The 22255-nt window shown below is 31.1% G+C and overlaps 3 protein-coding genes and 1 non-coding gene across 4 annotated transcripts; 1 reads left to right on the top strand and 3 right to left on the bottom strand.

Annotated features, from left to right (window-relative positions):
• Window positions 1-2267: 2267 nt before the first annotated feature.
• On the bottom strand, window positions 2268-6267 carry LOC126655061 (triacylglycerol lipase 2-like). Its single transcript, XM_050349067.2, has 9 exons — window positions 5835-6267; window positions 5648-5755; window positions 4760-4900; window positions 4565-4675; window positions 4330-4473; window positions 4209-4249; window positions 4051-4133; window positions 3754-3840; window positions 2268-2700 (listed from the first exon to the last, which is right to left on the bottom strand). The coding sequence occupies exons 1-9, from the start codon at window positions 5973-5975 to the stop codon at window positions 2378-2380; spliced, it is 1179 nt and encodes a 392-aa protein (XP_050205024.1). The 5' UTR covers window positions 5976-6267; the 3' UTR covers window positions 2268-2377.
• A 380-nt stretch (window positions 6268-6647) lies between these two features.
• LOC126655063 (dolichol-phosphate mannose synthase subunit 2) lies at window positions 6648-9111 on the bottom strand. The gene is made up of 3 exons (XM_050349070.2): window positions 8978-9111; window positions 7305-7418; window positions 6648-7222 (listed from the first exon to the last, which is right to left on the bottom strand). Exons 2-3 carry the CDS (start codon window positions 7392-7394, stop codon window positions 7070-7072), a joined length of 243 nt encoding a protein of 80 aa, XP_050205027.1. The 5' UTR covers window positions 7395-7418; window positions 8978-9111; the 3' UTR covers window positions 6648-7069.
• Window positions 9112-10093: 982 nt separating this feature from the next.
• LOC126655757 (triacylglycerol lipase 2-like) lies at window positions 10094-19415 on the bottom strand. The gene is made up of 14 exons (XM_056103585.1): window positions 19189-19415; window positions 19043-19115; window positions 18698-18762; window positions 18086-18195; window positions 15937-16047; window positions 14796-14869; window positions 12602-12639; window positions 12387-12527; window positions 12193-12303; window positions 11961-12104; window positions 11504-11544; window positions 11320-11399; window positions 11136-11231; window positions 10094-10496 (listed from the first exon to the last, which is right to left on the bottom strand). The coding sequence occupies exons 1-14, from the start codon at window positions 19288-19290 to the stop codon at window positions 10177-10179; spliced, it is 1506 nt and encodes a 501-aa protein (XP_055959560.1). The 5' UTR covers window positions 19291-19415; the 3' UTR covers window positions 10094-10176.
• A 134-nt stretch (window positions 19416-19549) lies between these two features.
• TRNAN-GUU (transfer RNA asparagine (anticodon GUU)) lies at window positions 19550-19623 on the top strand. The gene has a single exon. It is a non-coding gene; the product is annotated as a tRNA-Asn (tRNA).
• The last annotated feature ends 2632 nt before the right edge of the window (window positions 19624-22255 follow it).

Below are 22255 nucleotides of genomic sequence, written 5' to 3'. Positions count from 1 at the left end.
GTTATGATCTTGGATTTTAAAAAAAAAAATCGGTTCGATTTGATTTTGAAAAGGTAAAATGGCGCAATTATTTTCTAAATCTAAAACAGTTGCCTCTTTTAGCAATTACAACCAAATCTTTTAATTTTTATAATTATGTCCAATTTGAAAAGTCTTTTTGCTATTATGTCTAAAATTTTGAATTTCATTTTTTAAATTCAAACTTTTATATCTTCTATCAATTACAATCAACGTTTATAAATGTTGTCTAACTTCTAAAAAGAAGGCTTAATCACCAAAAAATGCCAAACCTATACGTTTTGTGTCAATTATAGCCAAACCTTTAAAAATCACCAGATTTAGCCAAACCTTATATGTTCTGTTTCTTTTTTAGCCATTTTTAAATCGAACCGGTTTTTGTGACACCGTGTCGTCCACGTCACTGCCAACTAAGCAATTGGCTGGCATGGCAGCTGAAATATTTAAATAAGGTTTGGCTATAATTGACACAAAATACATAGGTTTGGTATTTTTTGGTGAATAAATCCAATTTTAAAATTAAATAATTAAATAATTAATTATATTATAATAAAATTTATATATATTTAAAAATAATATTTTTATTTAACGCTAATTAAAATTATTTTATTTTGTTACTAAATTTAAATAATTATAATAATTTTTTTGTACATATTTGATGGATATATAATTAATATAAATTCTATTAAAATAAAAAGTGTCATATTCATCTTAAAATTTATTTTTCTTAAATTCCAGTCGTCGGTTCTTTGACACCGCCACCGTTTGAGACCCAATTGTTCGTCTTCCGACGAATAATCTGAGAGTAATATACACAACAAACATACGACAGTGTTCATAATTCAACTATACACACATAAACATAAAAATAATCACTGAATAGACTGCTTATTTAAAGGACGAGTGTAAATATTTTCTTTTTAAAAAAAAAGTGAAGCTCATTGTGGTGTAATCAATATATATCATTATGTTTATAAGCATAAACGCATATGTCATTTTACTCGGTATAGTCAAAAACTTATTTTAATTTACACATAACTATTTTATTTATTACCTAAACCCAGTCATAACAAGATCTCAATAACATTAAAAATAGTTTTAATTACTTAAAAAAAAACCACCTTAAACATTTTTTTCGTTTATATCCTTACCTTGTAAAAAAGTCATTTGTACCGAATTTTGGGTTTTTAGGTTTCATCTTTACCCAAAAGTACTAAAATTACCTCTTTTCACTTGGAAAAAAATTTAAAATAATCCTTTAATTTATATTTATATACTAATTAGATGTATGATATATCTTTTATTTAATTATTTTTAAATTTTTCATCATTTAATTCATTAAATTGTAAATTATATTATTGTATTGGGTAGAGATGAAACCTAAAAATCCAAAATTGGGTACAAATAATTTTTTTACAAGGTCAGGGTATAAATGAACAAAAAGTTCAAGGTGGGTTTTTTTTAAGTAATTAGGCCTTAAAAATAATAAATCAAGTACAAAATCATCATGAATATTAAACCCATTCACCAAATTTAATTCACCATTAATTCCTAAATAATACATTAATTCATTTTTTTAATTACATATTCATTAAAATTTATTATAATATAAATTTATTAGATTTAATTAGGTTTAATAAAAAATTAAAATTAATTTTAGTTAGTATTAAATAGGAAATATTAATTATTTTTAAATATATATAAATTTCATAAATGATATAATTAATTTACTAATTATTAAATTTAAAAATTAGCTTGAATTTAAAATTAGGTTTACTCACCCAAAAAATACCAAACCTATTTTTTTTGTGTCAGTTATAGCCAAACCTTATTTAAATATTTCAGCTGTCATGCCAGCCAATTGCTTAGTTGGCGGTGACGTGGACGACACGGTGTCACAAAAACCGGTTCGATTTAAAAATGGCTAAAAAAGAAACAGAACATATAAGGTTTGGCTAAATCTGGTGATTTTTAAAGGTTTGGCTATAATTGACACAAAACGTATAGGTTTGGCATTTTTTGGTGATTAAGCCTAAAAAGAATTAGTATAAAAGTTTGGTCACAATGATAAAGAATGCAAATGTTTGAATTTAAAAAATAAAATTCAAAGTTTTGGAGCTAAAAAAATCTTTCAAATTAGACATGATTGTAGAAATTAAAAAAATTAGTCGTAATATATAAAAGACATAAAGGCCTAAATTTTAAAAATAGTTTGGCCAAATAAAATTGATTTTTTTAGTTCTGTTCGGTTTGATCCAAATACAATCCTCGTGAATTGAATTGGCATATGATAATCTTTGAGTTATTACATTAAATTGTTCAATCAACTCAATCCGTAATACAAATTATATAAATGTCACTATTGAATTGAATCAAGAAAATCCATAAGAGGATCATACACAACTTGATTAGCATTCATACCGAAAATGAAATCAAAATGCGCATAAGTCGGTATCTTCAGTATCGTTAGCTTGTCAGCATCATGATCTTGAAGCTTGTTTAGTAGAATCTGCAGATCCCTTTCATCAACCATAAAATCCTTATCTCCGGACCCGAGAAATAGCGGAATATTATTGGGAATCATAGTCAGATCGTATGTTGGTGGAGTTAGCTGCTTGTAATGAACCATGTTCTCTATTATGTTCCCATAATCATACATTGCTACATTTCCTCTTCTTATCACTGCTCAAAAATACACCACATCACAATTTTAATTTCTGGTAAAAACATGTCTAATTTTGTATTTCTAACCCCTTTTTCAAGCCCTCATCACGGGTCTGAGTACTCGTCCTGCCCGCTCAAGTCTGTTTGCTTTGGACCGGACTTGAACACTTATTTTTGTCTCAAGTCTAGCCAAAATCCATTTTTAATATATGGATTAGGACATTTGTAATTATTTAAAAGGGTCTTTTATAAAAATACCTATTTCCGACTAACCTGTTTGCAAAAATATGCTTTGATTTTTTCTGTTGTAAATATACGCTCTTTTTTCTTTGCAAAAATATGTTTTTGGTAGAATTATTGCTAAATTGTTGGTGGATTGGAAAAACAACGTATTTTTGCAAAAAAAAAAAAACATATTTTTATTTTTTACAACTAAAAAATCAGAGCATATTTTTGTAAAATTTCAGAAAGAAAACATCCAGGGTGTAAATTTTTTTCCTCTATATAAATTCCAATGTAGATCCGAGAAAGTTTGTAAATTCTTATAGATATTATATATTTGGGCCGAACTTGAATAAAAGATATGAAAATTGAAGCGGGTATGTAATTTGAGCTTGCATTTAAAAGAGTTAAACCTAATTGGATCCGGTCCGAATCCGGCTCATGAACAGGTATACTTCAAACTAATCTACTTCTGTTTGAAAGGTGCAAACTAATCTACTTTTAAGAAAGAATTATCAAAAGGAAAATTGCATTAGTTTCGTCCGTCTCTTTTTCTTTTTAGATCATTTGACTGTCTAATTGTTTAACGTCAATGAAAATGCATGAAACTTTATTGGCAACTAGTTTCTGATGTATACGGTTCATTTACATATTTAATTGCTACAAAATAAATACATAAATATGTGAAAAAAATCATAATTTAAAACTACCTCGTTCAAACTTTCAGGAGCTAGCTAGATGTACAAAATTTAAGTTTGTGGATCTAAATCCAAAAAAAAATTGCAAGTTTAGAAGCTTACATGTAGGGTTAAGAAAAATTTATCAATTTAGAGTGAGAAAAAGGCTTACTTTGACACAAATGGATCATATTTTTGGTGGCAGTTGGTTCAGGTACGAAATTATTTTCTCCCGTAGTGTTCAAACAGCAATCTGGACCTATGAATAGCAACATAATATTTGATAAGACTGGTCAGTAAAATGTATAAACTATGTCGCACGGAAACGGAAATATCCGAAATACAATTAATGAAATTAAACATCTATAAGAATAGGTTTAAAATTGAAAAGTTTAGAAATATTTTTGAAAACGAAAATAAAACGTTTCCATGCAACATAGTGTAAAGTAATAAGGAATAAATTAAGTACCTGAAAAAGCAGTCACTATGTTAGTGCAATTTATCTCTTTATGGTCAACGCAAATATCTTTAAAAAACTTGGCAGTAGCAACCCTGCAAATAGGAAATTGTTTAACTATTTTTTTTTTAATTCGGATAAATAAAAATTGCTAAATTTTGCCTTCTCACCCTCCCGGAAAAAATTCATGCAGGCCCAACCAATAGGTCACCTAATAACAGAGAAATCTGTTAAATAAATTTATGTTAATAAATTTGTAATTCTCTCTAACGGAACTAAAATTTATGTTACCTCGGCTATAAATAAATCGGAAGAAACTTGAGCGAGAGGCGATGTGGTGTGACTAAGGAATGCAATTGGACTAAGCAAAGCAGCTGCTCCTAACATGTCTATCAACTTTCCTTGTGAAAGGGAAGTCATAAGCGTCAAAGTTCCCTTTAAAAAATCAAAATTAATCACTGATTAATAAAAAAAAAAATTAATTTTAGTGTTAATTGTGTATCGTGTGCGAGTTCTAGAGATCGACCAAGGAATGGCCAACATAGTAAAGTTTCTGCGCTGTCTGATTATGAACATAGTTGAATATCGCAGGAAGATCATAAGTAGCTAATTCATCCCACGACCAATTCCAATAATCCTGCAATTAGTTATAAGCACGAAAAAATCAAGAACTGCTCGTCGATCGCGTATTAAATACATCGTAATGAAGCGATTAACGGACCGGAGCGCTAGGACAAAGAGAGGTATGTCCTCGGCTATATGTAGTCCCGCGAGTGTTACTAATCCACACGTCGTAGCCATTGTCTGCCAATATGAAAGCTAAAGATTGATCCGGAGAATTGAATAGCCATGCTGAACCATCCTGCCATCAAGATCAGTTGCTATAATCTTTTAATCAAATCTAGATTTCTGGGAGTTTTTGTACTTGATTGAGGGTCGTATTTCTAAAATAAAGAAAATAATGGTCCGCGGGCAACCAACTAAAATGATTAATCCTTGTCATTTTCGATATAATTGGATCGAACTTTCAAATTAACAAAACTTCATTTCACCTCTCTAACTCGGTACAAAAAAAATAAAAAATGTCCAATTTGGCGGGTTTGAATAAGTAAACCTAAACCCTGAAATTTTCTAAAATATTCAACAAACATACATTCCGAATATCTATTTTTAGAAAGTTCAGGATAAAATGTCCAACTTTGCCAAGGAGTGGGTTTATTTGTCTAAAACCATCAAATTTAACATATTTAATCTTTTATGCCAAGTTAGAAGGATAAATTAACCTGTTGAATTTCATATATCTAGTAGTCAGGGGTGGAGCGAAGGCATATATGCTCGGCTCGGGGGTGGAGCGAAGACATTTCATAAAATGTCCAACTTTTTTTTAAAAAAAAACTTTATAAAATGGTTTGTAAATTTTAATTTCTGTCAAATTGGTCCATTTAAATACCCCTCCAACTTATTTTTACAAAAAATTATGGTGTTATTTATTTTCAATTTTTGTATAATTGCCCCCCCATCCCCTCTAATTTCTTTTTCTGGCTCTACCCTGCTAATTTCTAACTCTAAAGTCGATCAATAATTATAACATTGAGAAAGTAAAACTGACCATCAGAATTCCATGTTGGAGTAGAACCGGAGGCTTGTATGATGGCGTACCGAAGCTGTCAGCAGGCAATCTCTGCATGCTTAGAATGTAACCGTCTTCTGTCGTAACCTGAAAACGCCATTTTCACATATTAATAATACAAACTTCCATTCAGATTTTAATTGATTATCTCAAGAAATATATATACTTTATGTTCTTGGCAAATGTAGCCTTGTGAAGCTGCCATGGATTGGCAATGGCCATCACCGCGTTTACGAGCTGCTTCAGTTGCTGAAAACCAGAATAAAATTACTACAACAACTGATTTTATCAAACTATAACTAGCCATTATCGACTTCAACAAGAAAATTCAAAACATATTCAAATATATTTGTAATTTGATCAATTTCTCAAGATATATATAATCTTGAAAATTTTATAAAGGCGCCAATACTGTGACAATTTAGCTTAACCCATACGTATGAATTAAGCACTTGGTTAAGGTTAGCCAAGCCTATAAAACTGGAAACTATCTTTTCCTTTTTTCTGCTCTTCTTTTCTAAACTGATACCATCAAAACTCTGGAGATTAATTGCAGGCAATTTTGAAGAAAATACAAATTAAGTTCAGTTTGATTTTTTATTTTACCAAAATATTAAAGTAATCCATTCTTTTAAAAAATAAAAAGTTAAGAATTAATATATTTAACTTGAACTAAATAACATTAAATTCATACGTTTTGGCTACTTTTATTAAAAAAATAAAATTGCATTTACATAGTTTGAATTTTTTAATTGTATAAAATTAAAATCAAAACGAACTAAAAATTATTTTTGATTCATAACAATTTCAATCGGTTCTATTCGGTGCACATCCCTAGCTATCTGCTTGTCATTTTCATCAAGCAATATGCAAACCCCTAGCTAGTAGCCACCACATTTCAATTTATGGTAATTTGGGAAGCAAGTAAATTTGAATTAATGTATTGCTCACAAATTAAAATTAACATTCAAAAACAAAATTTAGAAAGCATGAGCAATTTTATTTAAACGCAACCTAAAATGAGAGACTTTGCATTATACTACAATGTAATGTTTGAATTGTCCACCAACTTTATGATAACCATAAAAATGTAATGTCTAAGTTAAAAGGATTAGTTAGATCCATATGAAAAGCCAAGAAGCTAAAAGACTATTTGCATATCAGGTCTAGTTAGACTCTTCTTTAACTTTAGATAAAATAGCAAATTAAAATTTCTACTTTGAATTTCAACATCAACCGCTAAATATAACGTAACCCCAATTTCAATGACTTGAAGCAGCAACTCCCTCTATTCGAATTTTGTCGGCAGCACAAACCAGTACCAAAGTGCCACCTATATTTGCAATTCGGAGATGCTTCGCATTATGAATGTAACTGAAACATCTAAAAAATTTGCATTAATTATGCTCTCTTCTTTTTTGATTTAAGCATCACGAATCCTATAAATATGCATAGCAAGCAGAGAAGAGCTACAGCGGCAAATACGGGTATGAGTATCGCATATTCTTGTGGCAGGAAATACTGGTGGATAAAATGATCAATGTCGACAAATGGCTGCAAGATAAAAGTACATACATATTATGTAACCAAGTTCATACATTAGGGATCTTAGGCCATGTGAGATTGAGTTACTAACCAAAATAATAACCCAGAAAGTATAGTAAGTGAAGATAGATAGACTGGTGAATGATAACAGCAATCCAACTGCTCTGTCTGCTAATTCCATCCCTAATTTTCTGGCCGATGACTCCTAAAATAAACATCATAAGAAAATAAAGTAAGAAAAGCGAGAAAATGGTTTTGACGTGAAATTAAAAATGCCAATAGAGTCAAACTAATTAGTGAATGCATCCTCATGATTAGAACCACACTTGTTATGATCCTGGATTTATGATCTTATAATGGGTAACTCAACCAGAATTACAGTATAGATAATGGCTTGTCAGCAAAAATCTAAAATCAAACATAATAAAAAAACTACCCAGTACTTCATAACTATGTATAAAAAAATTATTGCCCTGGAACAAACTGAATAAATGTGAACACAAACAAAACTATTCATGATTTCCCTAGATAAATTAGTGACCGCCCTTGAGATTGTAAATAATTTAAAAAAACGAGCTATATAAAAAATCTTAGGTAATTTTTATATCCTAAAGAGTTTTTTCGTCCTAGAGACAAAAGGAAGAAAGTCTTGCATAAAAAACTTGTCCTGAGTCTGTTAAATGGTTTTAGAGCAGGAGTCAATAACACAACATCAAGTTTCAGATTATTTTCTGATTAGTTTGGAGATATCTTGAGGAATTCTTGAATCAAAGCATGAGCTAAATCTTATTATCGCATAATTATCTAGACGGGATCAATCAAAAGTTTTTGGGTGGCTATTACATGTCTGTAAATGGAAATAAATAGCAGCTTCCTAAGCTTCTTGACTGTTTATACAGGCACGAATTAAAGAAACATTCACTGACAAGGCAACAACACCAATACAATTATTCGTACTGATACTTGTTCTACAAATGCATTGCTTTTTATACCCTGACAGAGAACATATTCCTCAAAGAGCATTTCCAAAATCATCATCTCAAATCTTAAGACCTCATTCCTAGTGTCTAGATTCAACACGAATCTAAAAGAAAGAATGTATAGTAAAGTAGTTCCTAAAAATAAAATGCGTAGCTGGTAAAAGACATTAACAAGAAGTTCAAAGAACTGTAAAATAGCCTACTTAGTATATCAAACCAAACAAAACGAATCCTACTCACATCAACCTAATCCAACTTTACGATACACCAAAACAATAAGCAAAGGGAGGGCCTCGATATAACATAGAGAAGATCGCAATATCTTGAAGTGAGCTATGAGGTCAGAATCCCTAAACGCGATTACTTTCACATGCGAGTACTCAATTCAGTTCTTGCAAAATAATGCTATTAGAGGCGTGACAACATTTTCGTCAAAAACGCCTTCAAGGTGGCAATTTTTTGTTACCAAATCAATCAACTGATAACATTACTTAATTATAAATAAGAATTTGCAAGTATCTGCAAAGCCATCAATTGAACATTCAAATTTAAATTTACAAGCACTTTATCAAGCTTCAAAATTCACAAGTAAAAAACTTTTAATTCATAGTTTTCACCTACAATCAAATTATTTAATAACCTAAAATCAAATAAGACTAAAATGGATCAGATTTCGATCATTTGGAATGATTTACACATACAGATATCAAAATTCAGTACAATCATTCCTGCTTAATTGATCAAATTATTCAGATAATAAACAAGCAGTTTTTGAATAACTTACTGTTTCCAGATTATTTCAGTGTATCGTCTCGTTGAGCAGCAAAAAAAAAAAATCGATGGTTTCTTTCAACTTCCACCGCTGCTATTACAGTCGGGTTGGGCTAGCTCAAACCTGACTCGCTAGATCCGAAATTTATCAAGTCCAATTTATATGATAAAATAATTTAATTAAACAATAACTTTACAATAACTAAGTATAATATTTTTGTTAATATAATAAGTAATTATTAATTATTGTTTTATGTATAGCGTAGGACCGTAAACGAACCGAGCTACTCACAAACGACTCAGCGTTCAGTTCGATAAGAGTTTGGTTCGTGTCCATTCGTACCGTAAACAAACAGTATGTTCATTAATTTAAAACAAGCCGAGTTTGAACATAATTGTAAGTGTAACCATCTAATTTATGTTCTAATAGTTTGTGAACGAGTTCGAATATGAGCTTGATTAACAATTCGTAAAATGACTCTTACAAAATTTCGATGAAAGAGTTCGTGATTAACTCACATATTAACTTGATTATACGTTCGCAAATTATTTGATTTGATTTATCTTTAGACATTTATGATTGTCGTTTGATATTTGTTATTGGTGGAATTTATTTTTAAATATTTGATTATTATCATTTGACAGTATTTCTTATTAATGTTTTGAATAATCAAATATGTATTTGAAAAGGTAATTATTAGATATTATTATTTTATTTATTCATCTCATGTTCATTTATTTAGATCCGAGATGAGCTATGTCTATGGTCGTCTGTTTAGAGCCTAAACGAGCTTGGTTCGTGATCGTTCATTTAAGACATATGAACCGAGTCCAAACTTGGCTCGTTTAGTACATAAATGAACAAGCTCGAACCAATTCGTTTAGTACCTAAATAATTGAACACAAGTTTGGCTTGTTTAACACGTAAATAAACGGGTTCAAACCAAATTCGTTTAGTATCTAAATAAACGAACAGAAACTTGGCTCGTTTGACATCTAAACAAAAGGACATGACAGTTTCCAAAGCTCGAACTAGTACAAACTTAATATGAACACCTCATTCATGTAACAAGCTTAGCATGAACATCTCAAAACTCGATTCATTTACGGTCATACGAGTAGTCTAATATTAAATAAAAACAGTTTCAACTAATATTGAATCAAGCACACAATACAAACTGCGTTTTCTATAACTCCAAAGATACAAATAATCTATTGAAGTTTAAAGAAATCAATAAGAGGTACATAAACTTCTTGAGCAGCATTTTGAGCCATAACAAAATCAGCATGAGCATAGTCATCTCTAAACTGAATCACAAGCTTATCTTGATCATGATCTTTAAGGCTATTAATCAATAATTGAACATCTTTAACATCAGAAAGAGCATCAGCACCTCCATAGCTTAAAAATAGAGGAACATTATTTGGAATGCTTGCCATGTTGTATAGTGGTGGAGTTGGCTGTCCATAGTGTTTCTTGTTCTCATCTTCATCATTGTAATCATACATTGCTATTGTTCCTGTTCTTATCACTACACCAAAAATTCAATTTTCATTCCAATTTACAGTTTTTGTTAATATTTTATTATTTTTATTTTAAAAGAAGAGAAATGTTGAGACCGAATATAAGAACCGACACTAGACTTGTTCGATAGACTGGATATCTGTCAAGTCCGTCCATCTTAGGCCAGACTTGAACAGTAGACATGTTCAATGGGTTGGATACCCGTCCGGAGCGCGAGTACGGATTAGACTTTAATTTTAGCTTAAAACCGGTAAAAAAAACTTAAGAATATATTTTTTTTCAAATTCTTTTTTATTTTGTAACTAAAGAGTTTTCACTTTGTACCTTAAAATTTTCAATTAGCACGCTCCGTATTTGAGATGTATCAAAAATGTGTTAGCAAAGTATTTTTAAAGTATCTTTTGTGTATCTATAATGTAGTTTTTGTAGACAAAAAAGTGTAAAAATTGAATTTCCTTTTTTTTTTGGTAAAGATGAAAAAGAAGATCGTCCGGAATTTGGGCCAGTTTAAATACAGCAAACCCGATTAAGGCTGGTCCAAATCCGTCTAACCCCATGGGTCTATGCAGCACTAACGCTAGAAGTTCTTTCCATTAGAATTAAGTTTAATGATAAATGTTTAATATTTTTGTTAAGAAATGCTTACTTTGAGATATATGGATCATGTTCTTAGTAGCTGTAGACTGAGGCTCATGGTCTAGAAATATGTCTACAATTGAGGAATTCAGGCAGCAATTCCGGCCTGTAGATGCGAAACAGGTTTATGTATAATTTACAGTGAAAGTAAATAGTATTGTAGCTAAATTTGTAATGGAGTTTGTAAAACAAACCTGTGAAAGAATTCAACAAGTTGGTGCAGTCAATATTTTTCTTTTTACAGATATCCTTCAGAAATTTTACCACAGTTTCTCTGTGCAAAAGTTTGAAGGGAAACAAATAAAAATAGGAAAGTTAGAAAGGAACTGTAAAAAGAAAAAATAACTCCAATTGATATCAATGCTAGAAGATTAATACCCTCTTGGATCAAATTCATGTAGACCCAACCAATATAAAGCCTGTTATACAAAGATGATCATTAGAAAATATTATTAAAGAATGACTAATAACTCGTAAAATTTAAATATTTGCGGTTTCCATCAATTCTAACCAAAAAAATTAATTTATTCATTATAGCATTTGAAGAATTTTGCTTAAATTGCAGTTAAGTTCGACCAACTGAATCAATTGAAGATGACTTTGCTCACTTGCGTCCAGTGAATTGTTGCCGCCTAATTGAATAAGAAATGGTTGTCACGTGTCCAAACCAAATCAGTCTCAATTGCTTCAATTGAGCGGATTTGACTTTAATTAAAATAAAAAACTTACAGTTAAGCTATAATTGATAAAGTTAAATAATTTAATTAGAATTGATAAACGTGTTGAATTCTTTTAATCATTAACCCTATAAAAGAAATCAACAAATAATGGTAACCTCAGCAATAAAGTTGTCAGCAGCATTTGTTGCGAGTGGCGAAGTAATCTGACCAACATAAGCAATTGGAGAAAGTAAGGCAGCTGATCTTAACATGTTCAACTGCTGGCTCTTTGAGAAGGCAGCGAGAGCAATCAAAGTTCCCTGTATAACAATCCGTCAATAAATCATTAGTATCTGTCTCTGTTATTGCTTTTAACCAAAATGAAGATATAGAAATCCAAAATTTCACCAGTGAATGTCCAACATAGTGCAGTTTCTGTCCAGTTTGACCATTTACATACTCGAATGTTGCAGGAAGATCATAAGATACTAGTTCGTCCCACGACCAACCCCAATAAGCCTAACAAATACCCGTTATTGTAAACCAACCAGACAAACTAAAAAATATGATTGATCAAAATGAAAAAAAAAATTGAGAATTACTGCATCATTTGGACTGAGTGATGTATGGCCAAGACTATATTTAGTTCCACGAGTATTGGCTATCCAGACATCAAAACCATTATCGGCCAAGAGGAATGCTAAAGATTGTTCTGGAGGTAATAGCAGCCATGTTATGCCATCCTATAACCATATACACGGCTTGTTAACATTCAAAACACGCTTCAAAATCAGTCATAAAGATATTTTTTACTGACCATTAGTAGCCCGTGCTGTAGCAGAACAGGCGGTCTGCCTTCTGGAGATCCGCCAGACTGCCCAACTGGTATTCTTTGCAAACTCAGGATATAGCCATCTTGTGTTGTCACCTGAAACCACTCAGTCGAGACATATCAAATGGTATTAGATGTTGCACAAAAACTTATCGAGTGCTACATTTCGTTTATGTTTCTGCAAATGGTTTTGGAACTCCGAAACTTCATATGGATAATCTATTCTTGTAAAAATACGATTGCACTATTTTCCATTTCAGCATTTCGGTTTTCATGCAGTATAAATTAGTATTACTTGAATTGAATATAATTCAGCGCAAACATCTTTTTACCGTATGTTCTTCGCATGCGTAGTCATGTGTCTCGACCATTGATTTGCAAATGCCATCATTTTCTGCCTGGAGCAGTTCATGGTTTTTGGCTGAAGACAACTTTGTTCTGCTTCCAACTGCACACCCACAGAAAAGCAAAGATAAAATAGTAATTATTAAAGCTATGCTTTTGGCCATATGAATTATATGTGTATGATTGGTGGATTTGATATGTTTTCTACTTTTTCTCCCTGACGAGCAAATTTTTATAGTGTCATAATCCGCAGATAGGAACAGAAACCAGTATCTCATAAGCTGGTCATAGAAAATACATTTACAAGTTGTTTGAAATCAGGACATAAATGACAAGATATATGTAAGACAAGACATGTGCATCCAAATGAAAGAATATTATTTCAGACAGTTTCTTTTTTCCTTGATCACAATGTCTATTATTCCAATTCCAATAGATAGGAGTGTAAAAATTGAACCAAACCGAATAATCAAACCGATAAATTTAGTTTGTTCAATTTGAAATTATAAAAGAATATTTGATTTTCAGTTCGAATCTTTTTTTAGAATAAAATAAATCAGTTAATTTTTGGTATAAACCGAACCAAACAACTCAAAACAAAAAAACTAACCAAACCAACTGGTTTGAATAGGATTGTTTTGAACTTTGAACTATTTAAAGCTCTTGTAAACTCGGTTTGGTTTGATTTTAAAAAAGTTAAAATTTCAGTTCGGTTCAAACTGAATGCACACCCTTACCAATATATACATACAGAAACTAAGACTTCATACATTTGAAGATAAGGAATCTTGAGACCTTGTTTGCAGCTTCTTGGACATGCCGCCTACAATGAGCCTACAAGACCACAGCTAACTACAGTAAAACCATCCTGTATAATTGCATCAGGATTATCAGACTTGGTAGAATTCCTGAAACAAAATCATCAATATTTTGATAATAGATTTTGTTCATATGAAAAAAAAAATTATTCATAATCACACAACCATTTCAATAATATAAGGGCAAATCCAAGAAAGACGGCAACAGAAAACAAGAAACACAGTTTGCCAAAATACCAATAAAAAGTAGCCTTAAACAGCAAATATTATCTACAATGAGCTTTTATAACTGCCATGACAGGATCGTATATTAATTCCTGGGCATTTGTAGCAAATATAAGGTCCGCATGAGCATAATTTTCAATGTTCTGAATCACAAGTTTATCTTTAACATAATCTTTTAGGCCATCCAGCAAGAGCTGCAAGTCTTTGGCATCAGAAAGAGCATCCTTAGCTCCACATCAAAGAAAGAGGGAAACCCATTTGGAATGTTTGTCATGTTATACGCTACTGGTGTCGGCTGCCCATGGTGTTTTTTTTGTTTTCGCCAAATTGTTAAAGTCATACATTGTAACGGTTCCGCCCCTCATCACTATCCAGAAACCCAGGAATCAAACTAGAAAAAGCCATATGTTAGAGAAGAACTTTGCGAATCAGTAGACTCCATGCAGTTTCGAGATATAAATTTATATGTTTGAGGCAGATTAGAAACGAATCTAAACATTCGAAACTAAGTTGCATTAAACTTGTCGAGTGCAACATTTTGGCATATCATTTCCGTTTCTAGAAATGCTTCTGAATCTCCGAAGCTAACTTATTCTTATAAAAAATGTCATTTTACTGTTTCTCATTTCAGCGTTTCTCATTTCCATTTTCGTCCAACGTAAATTAGAAGGGGCAAAAGAGAAAAGCAGAAAAAACATCATGTTTAGAGAAAGAGAAAGAAAGTAACCAGGTCATCTGGAGTTAGTAATGCATGCCCACAGCTAGATGCTGTAATAGAACAGGCATTTTGCTTCCTGGAGCTCCACCAGACTGTCCCTTTGTAACTCTCTGTATGCCAAGAATAAATCCATCTTCTGTAGTTACCAAAACCAATCAAATTCCCTGCAACTGTAACTAAGCTAGCATTAAACTATAAGCTTGAGAACAAAATATTAACATTACCGTATGTTCTTCCCAAGCATAGCCATTTGTCTCCACTAGGGTTTTACATATGCCATCACTGGCAGAAGGGACCAACACTCACACAGCATCCTGAATTTTTGCTGAAACTATTGTCGATATCTTTTCATAAGCAATGTCATTTAAAATAATTAGTAGAGTTACCCAGGTTGCATCCCTAGACATCTTCAAGTGATTCCTTTCTTGCTCCAGCTGATCTCAGAGTTCCACATTTATAGATCTCTGGAGCATTGTGACAGCAGGTAACAAAAGGCATCTTCCGGGCGGCCTAATGTCAGATGGCATGACCATCATTAATCATGGAAGCTCAGATTTACTTCACACTTGAGATTCCACTTCATAACAAGAAATTCTACTTACATTTTCATTGATAAACCCGATAGCGGTAGATATCTAAGAGCATGGGCATTAAAGAATAAAAACATTATGTTGCAGCATGTTTTGGCATCATTACAAACCTATGGTGCTGTACGGCGGATAATTGAAATTTCAGTCCATTTTTCACCCTCTTCAGATAATGAATCAAGAAAAGTTCAAATTATTTTGATAGTTTTCAATCACGAATAAGCAATTCCATTTAACTAAAAGCCTAGAATTGCCTAAAATGCCACAAAGACAACAATTTTAATTAGTATGAAACTATTTAAGTATCTGTTTTCCCATGATCTTGGGAGATATAAACCAAGAAAATATAAAAAATGATACTGTTCCAACAAGACTGGAGAATTTTTCCAGGATTAAGTGATATTATATAAAACTATATCAGTATCTGTTTTCCCATGATCTCGGGGTATCTGAACCAAAAAATTCCAACTGCTACTATTCTAACAAGACTGGTGAACTTTTCCAGGATTATGAGCTGTAGGACCATCTTTAAGCATCCTTTCAGATGTCTTGACTCCGCTTTCGGGTGATTTGTATCTCGTTAATCTTCTTTTGATTGATTGAAATTCCCAATCCCTAGGTTTAATTCGCCCCAGCAACTGCCACCTCTTTGGTTTTATATGCCCTAACAGTTTCATCTGTTCCTCTCTGAACTTCCTATTTGCATACCATCTACCACCACGCCAACCAAAGCCATACCTGCAATTCAGCAAAAGCACCTAAGAACAATGCTACCAACTTCTTTCAACTGACTGAAACTTAAATATCCTATTATCAGTTGAACAATTTGTTTCAAAGTTACAATTATTTAAAAAAAGGTACAGATTTTTTGTACTTAGCAAGGCTAAACCAAAATCACAGAGACAGTCATTCATCTATTTTACACAGAAGATCTAACTCAAAAATGAGATGGGCATTATTAGCATTCATACAGCTAATTTAAAGCCTTTCTTAGGCATTTACTATATCTATATCCATATCCCACACTGAGTCTAGTATCATTTCTTATTCTCTTCATAAATATTCAAACTGTTTTGGCTCTAACCTTAGAAATTCCCTACTCAGCTAACACGCTCAAGGTCATTTGTTCATCTTTCCGTAAGGGAAGAACCATCTTCCACAACTTTCTTTCAACCAGCTAAATTTTATGCCACAACTTATTACTAATCCTCACTAGGCTTGGTTTTCAGTAGATTGTAATAAATCCATCCTATTCTCTTCATTCTGGCCATATACATTTATCATAAATGCTTTTTGATTATTCAGACTTCTTGAACATAGATAGCTAGCCCTATTACTGTACTTGTGCAGACTTGCTGTACATGGCTAGCCTTCCCATGGCCATTGGGCAGGCTTCCTGCACGTGACTAAACTTGTCAATTGCCCGTATCTTCAGCTTTCTCTTTTTATTTTTAGGCTCCCTCATTTCGGGTTTGTACGCTTAGATTCAAGAAAAGTTATGAGACTTTGTTCATAGTAATAAAACATAATTAATGATCTAAATAATATTAAAGAGCCTCCAAATATCATCCAACTTATAGCTGTAGCCTACTTATTTGGAACGGGGTATCAAGATGGTCCATAAGAAAGCAATTGACTTTAAAGCCATCTAGCAAGCCCAATCCACTTCAGTTGTAAGATTCAACAGTCCAGTATGGTGAATGTAGCAGCAGATATACATGAATCCTAAGGAAATTAATGAAGAAGTACACTTCCCCATAACACTGAGATTATATTTTCTTCGAACTACAGATATTTTTTACTGCTAAAGCCAGTTAGCAGGTGGTTACACTTCCTTAGACTTACTTAAGAATATTATCACATGGTCAATTATAATCAGCAAGTACATTGGCTAAAAAGAAATTCAGAATAACACATTTACTAGCCACTTCCAGATCCCTAGATGGAAGCCCAACCTGACTCTCACTCCCGTCCCTCTAGCTCCACAAGAAATGCATAAAATACCTTGATCTAGTCTATTAGGACCTAAGAAGCACGGAAATTTCAACAAAGTTGTGTGTCACGTTTCGGAAACCGGAAACTCTCGAAAACTCATACGAAACATTTCGGGCCGTTTCGGTAAATTAAAAGTTTAGGCAGCTATAAAAATAACCTAAGAAACTCTCAGCAAATAATTTTTTCTAATCAATTACCCACAAATTTTTTTTACTCACATTATCTACAATAAATCTAATCTTTTTATTTTTATTGGGTTTAATTATGTTTGATTTATCTTATTAATTGGCATAAATGTATAAATAAAATTTAATATATATAGCATTTTATAAATTTTAATATTATAAATATACCTCTATATTTTTATTATTTACATGTTTCCTTCATATCTCGTGTCCTTCATTTTAGAAAAATATTGTTTCTCCGTGTCCGTTTCATGTCGTTTCCCGTTCCCGTTTCCATGCTACTTAGATAAGGACTCTTGCCTTCAAATTCATAAAACTGTAAATGATTTATATAAAATCACATTTAAAATTTCTAATGATCATTAATCAAACTCCCCAATCGGCAGCACCTTGCCAGTTGAGCAGCATATATTAGCATACTGCAACTCTCATCTTTTGCAACCATAAATCCAAGTAAATTAAAATCAGTCAAATGGGACTTACCCCAGATGGTTTGTCTAGTAGGAGCCAAGATGTGTTTTATTGAGAAAACGGTGAGATTTAGGGGGGAAAAAAACAGTAATACAAGGAAAACAAATAAGAAGATAGGAACAAACCCAACAACAAATGTTGTCCCTGCAGTAGCGATGCAGGTAGCAATATTGGAATTCCCTGGATCTACAAGCTTTTTAAACTCTGCATGTTCAATGTGATAATTGTTTTTCATCTGCCAAATGACAAGAAAAATTACAATCATGTTTAACAAAGCATTCACCAACTGTAGCCATGATAAGGGTCTACCCAAGTTTGGACAAACAGAACATTATGGATAAACAAGGAGTCAGCAGTCATAACAACTTCATGACACCTTACAAGTAATTCTATACGATCCTTTCGTTGATGATAAGCAGAGAAAACATATCAATATAGACATTGTATTTGTGATTGTACTCACAAGTTAAGCATGGGACAAGGCAATTCTGAATATTAATAAAAGAACATATAAAAAGGAAACCACATTTTTCGGACAGATAGCTTTGCATACTGCATTTAGCTAGCCAGAGAGGAGGCAATCTAAAGATTTTAATATGATAAGGTACATATGATCTAAGAGACATGTTTACATATGATCTTCATACAGATAATTGAACAGCACTTGGTAAAAGGTACAAAAAGATCACCAAACGTAAGCAGCAACCGCAATTAAACATTATGTAACAAAGACTCACAGCATTTTCAATTGATTCAAGCCTTTGATTAACTTTGGATTCATAAAGATGGCGTAAGCAATATCCTGCACACATATACAAAATTGAAATAAGTTGCTTGGCCCTGCAAAATAATTGTTGTCAACAGCAACAACATAAAAGCACTTGCACCAATACATGAGTATAAATGTTTCCCGTTTCGGAAACATGCCGGACACTACAATTTTAACATAGGAAACCTTAAAATAACGCCGCCGTGTTCGCGCTACCTAGTTTAAGTAGGACTGTTCTGAAACTCTTTGATCATACATCAGAATCACAGAACAAAAAAAACTTTTAAAATTGAAACAAAGCTGACTGACTTACCACCCCATGCTGTAGCAACTGATGCTAAAGAAGTACCAATTGTAAACACCACTCTATGCCTCTCAAACAAATCCTAACACAACAAAAAAAGATATTGAATACAAAAAAATAAAAAAAATTGAAATTGAGTAACAAAATGATGAAACCTTAATAGAAGAATAGGTGTCCTGAACAGCAGATAATGAATTTAAAGCTTTGTTTTTGAGATAGGGTACTCCTGAGTTCCCTTTGCTTCTGAATCGCTGCATACTAACTCAACTCGGTTACTTCAGTTTACGATCAGAATCCTAAAGCTATTCATAATTTTCTTTTCTTTTTCCTGCTAATGGAAACTAAAATTAAAGCCTTTTAAAAACTTGGATTTTACTTTTATGAAATTAATAAACTTGAGCATTATTTCTTCAAAAAAAAAAATTGAGCATTAAGTCGAAGCATTATTCATCCTCGAGTTTACTAAAGGGGCCAAACAGCATTTGTTTACCTTAAGAAATGATAGAGGATAAACGTGCTGGAATAGCTCAGTTGGTTAGAGCGTGTGGCTGTTAACCACAAGGTCGGAGGTTCGACCCCTCCTTCTAGCGTTTTTTTTATATGTTTGTTCAAAATATGTTGCTATTTAAGTAAATAGTTTCGCATTACGTGCTACGCACATGCTTCGTGATGTCACTCGTCAATTTATATATTAATTAAATTTATTATAATTATATTAATATATTTTATTTATAATCCATATTAAATTAATTTTTTTATTAGAATTAAATATAATTTATTTATTTTTAAATTTTAAAACTAATTAATGTTAATAACACACATTTACTTATAAATTATTATAATTATACCAATGGATTTATTTATCTATAATAGTAAAATAATAAGAATTTAATCGGATTAGAAAATATCTTTTGAGTTGGATTAAATTTATTATATTAATTAAATTCATTCTAAATAATAACGTGTTTTATTTTTACTTATTCTTAAATTAGTTTGAGTTTTGATTGAATTAGGAAATATTTATGAGTTGGATTAAATTGATTAGTTATATTAATTAACTCTACTAATAATTAAAATAGTAGTAAGTGTATTGCTATTATATTAATTAAATTTGTTATAACTATATATAGTAATGTATTTTAAATAATAATCAATGTTAAATTAATATGAGATTTTATTGAATTAGGAAATATCAAATGAGATTAAGTAAATTTATATATAATTATATTAATGTGTTTTGTTTATATTAGTTAGGGATAAGTCAAAAACGATTTTGAATTAGAAAATATTTTAGATTGGATTAAAACTATTTATTTATGCTATCAATTAAAATAATATTAAAAATATAAATATCACTATAAAAATGGTTGTTTTATCAGAAATTTTTCATATAGTAAATATGTACTATGTGTATATGTATTACATTAGACTTGTGGAGTAAATCAAATAAGTAGAATTATGGTCGATGACAAATACTGTAAATAAGGAAAATAATGGTCATGATAAATATTTTACACTTGTTAACAAATAACGAAATCATGCAAAAAAAAATCCTATTTTGTTTCCTTTTTCTTTATTAGAGATGTTTAACTAATGTATTAGTCTAGTTTTCTTATTCTAATTGAATTCTTCTCTAACAGTAGTAGCTAAATGAATATTACAATTAATAAATTACCATTAAACCGTAATTTAAACAATCAATCAGTAATAATATAAAAAGGGTTGTTAAATAAACTTGCCACTCACTTCGTGCTTTTATATATAGTATAAATAAAGAGATTTTTACAGATTTAACCAACTTTTCTAAATTTTATATTTTTATATTGCTTCTACTTTTGCATTTCTAAAATACGGTATGAGCAAATTTTTTCTTTTATACGGTATTATATATATATCTCTTTCTCAAATAAACTCTCATACTTATAATTATTTTCTCTCTACTCACATTTCCCTTTCCTTTCTCTTTTAAAGTCACTTTTTACACAACTTTTTCTTCTTCTTCTTCATCAGCTCTTCACCTTCAATCAAATAGATTGGTGTTTTTAAATCTGTTTTTCGCGCTCCGTCTCTGCCGTTCCACTTTTGTTTCACCATCGAAATCATTTTCTCCGCTCATTATCATTGCAGTCGTTTTCATTAATTCTGAAGTTCATCGTTTCTTTTCTTCCTTTTCGTTTCAGATTTGTAATTTTTTCTGTTTATTTTTTATATAACAATAATTTTTATCTTTAAACATATATAAATATTATCTTTTCATGTTATGTAAAATAATTTTGTGATTTTATGAAATAAAAATCTATTATTTCTGCATTTTTACTGTGTTTGGTTGAATTTATGCGTTTTTTTATTTTGCAACACGATTTTTTTATGATGGTTGATTAATGAATTATTTACAGTCTTGTTAATTATATGTTAATATTGTGTTGTTAATCAGTTGATATTTTCTTGATTTTAACATTGGCAAATAAGATAATATTGTCCATAAAATAAACTAAAAAATAAAAAATAAACTGAGACTAGATAAGATATGTTAGCATTGGGAAATAAGACAACTAATTATGTTAAATTATTGTAATGTTACAATGTTATTGTTGTGTTGATTTTTGGGGTACAATTTTTTAACAATTCCACTATGGCTAATAAAATCAGGGTCAAAGTTATATATAATCTCAACTTCTCCATTTATATACTGCAGATTAGGGTCAGATAGCCACTCTCCACCATATTTGAAATTAATATTAATAGGATCAGGATTATACATTCTGCAATTTAAACCAAATTTCACAAGCAAATCAAAAAGTATATAACATATTTAAATATAAACAAATCACAGCTATAGATAATTTGTAATCACTTAATAAGCATTAAACCCTAAATCAATTGAAAATTACTGTACAAAAAAAATCTTAAATCAATTAAAAATTACTAGTGCAAAAAAACCCTAAATCAATTGCAAACAACAAGTCCAAAAAAAAACCCTAAAATTGAAAACTACAAGTGCAAAAAAAATCTAAACCAATTGCAAATTACCAAATCAATTTCGTGGACCACCAAATCAATTGAAAGTACAAATGAACAAATAAAAAATACCTTAATCAGTCTTCAATGCAGTTATGACTCGTTCCAGTGTTACTTCTCTGTTTTTTGCCACTTTCCCGTGTCCTTTTGCTTTCCAGTCACTTTCAATGTCTTATGTAGTGTCTTTTTGTCACTTGAAAGGGT

Source organism: Mercurialis annua, linkage group LG7 (assembly GCF_937616625.2).
Source record: "Mercurialis annua linkage group LG7, ddMerAnnu1.2, whole genome shotgun sequence".
NCBI lineage: Eukaryota > Viridiplantae > Streptophyta > Magnoliopsida > Malpighiales > Euphorbiaceae > Mercurialis > Mercurialis annua.
The sequence above is the reverse complement of the archived record's forward strand: the minus strand, read 5'-3'. Positions and strand labels throughout refer to the sequence as shown.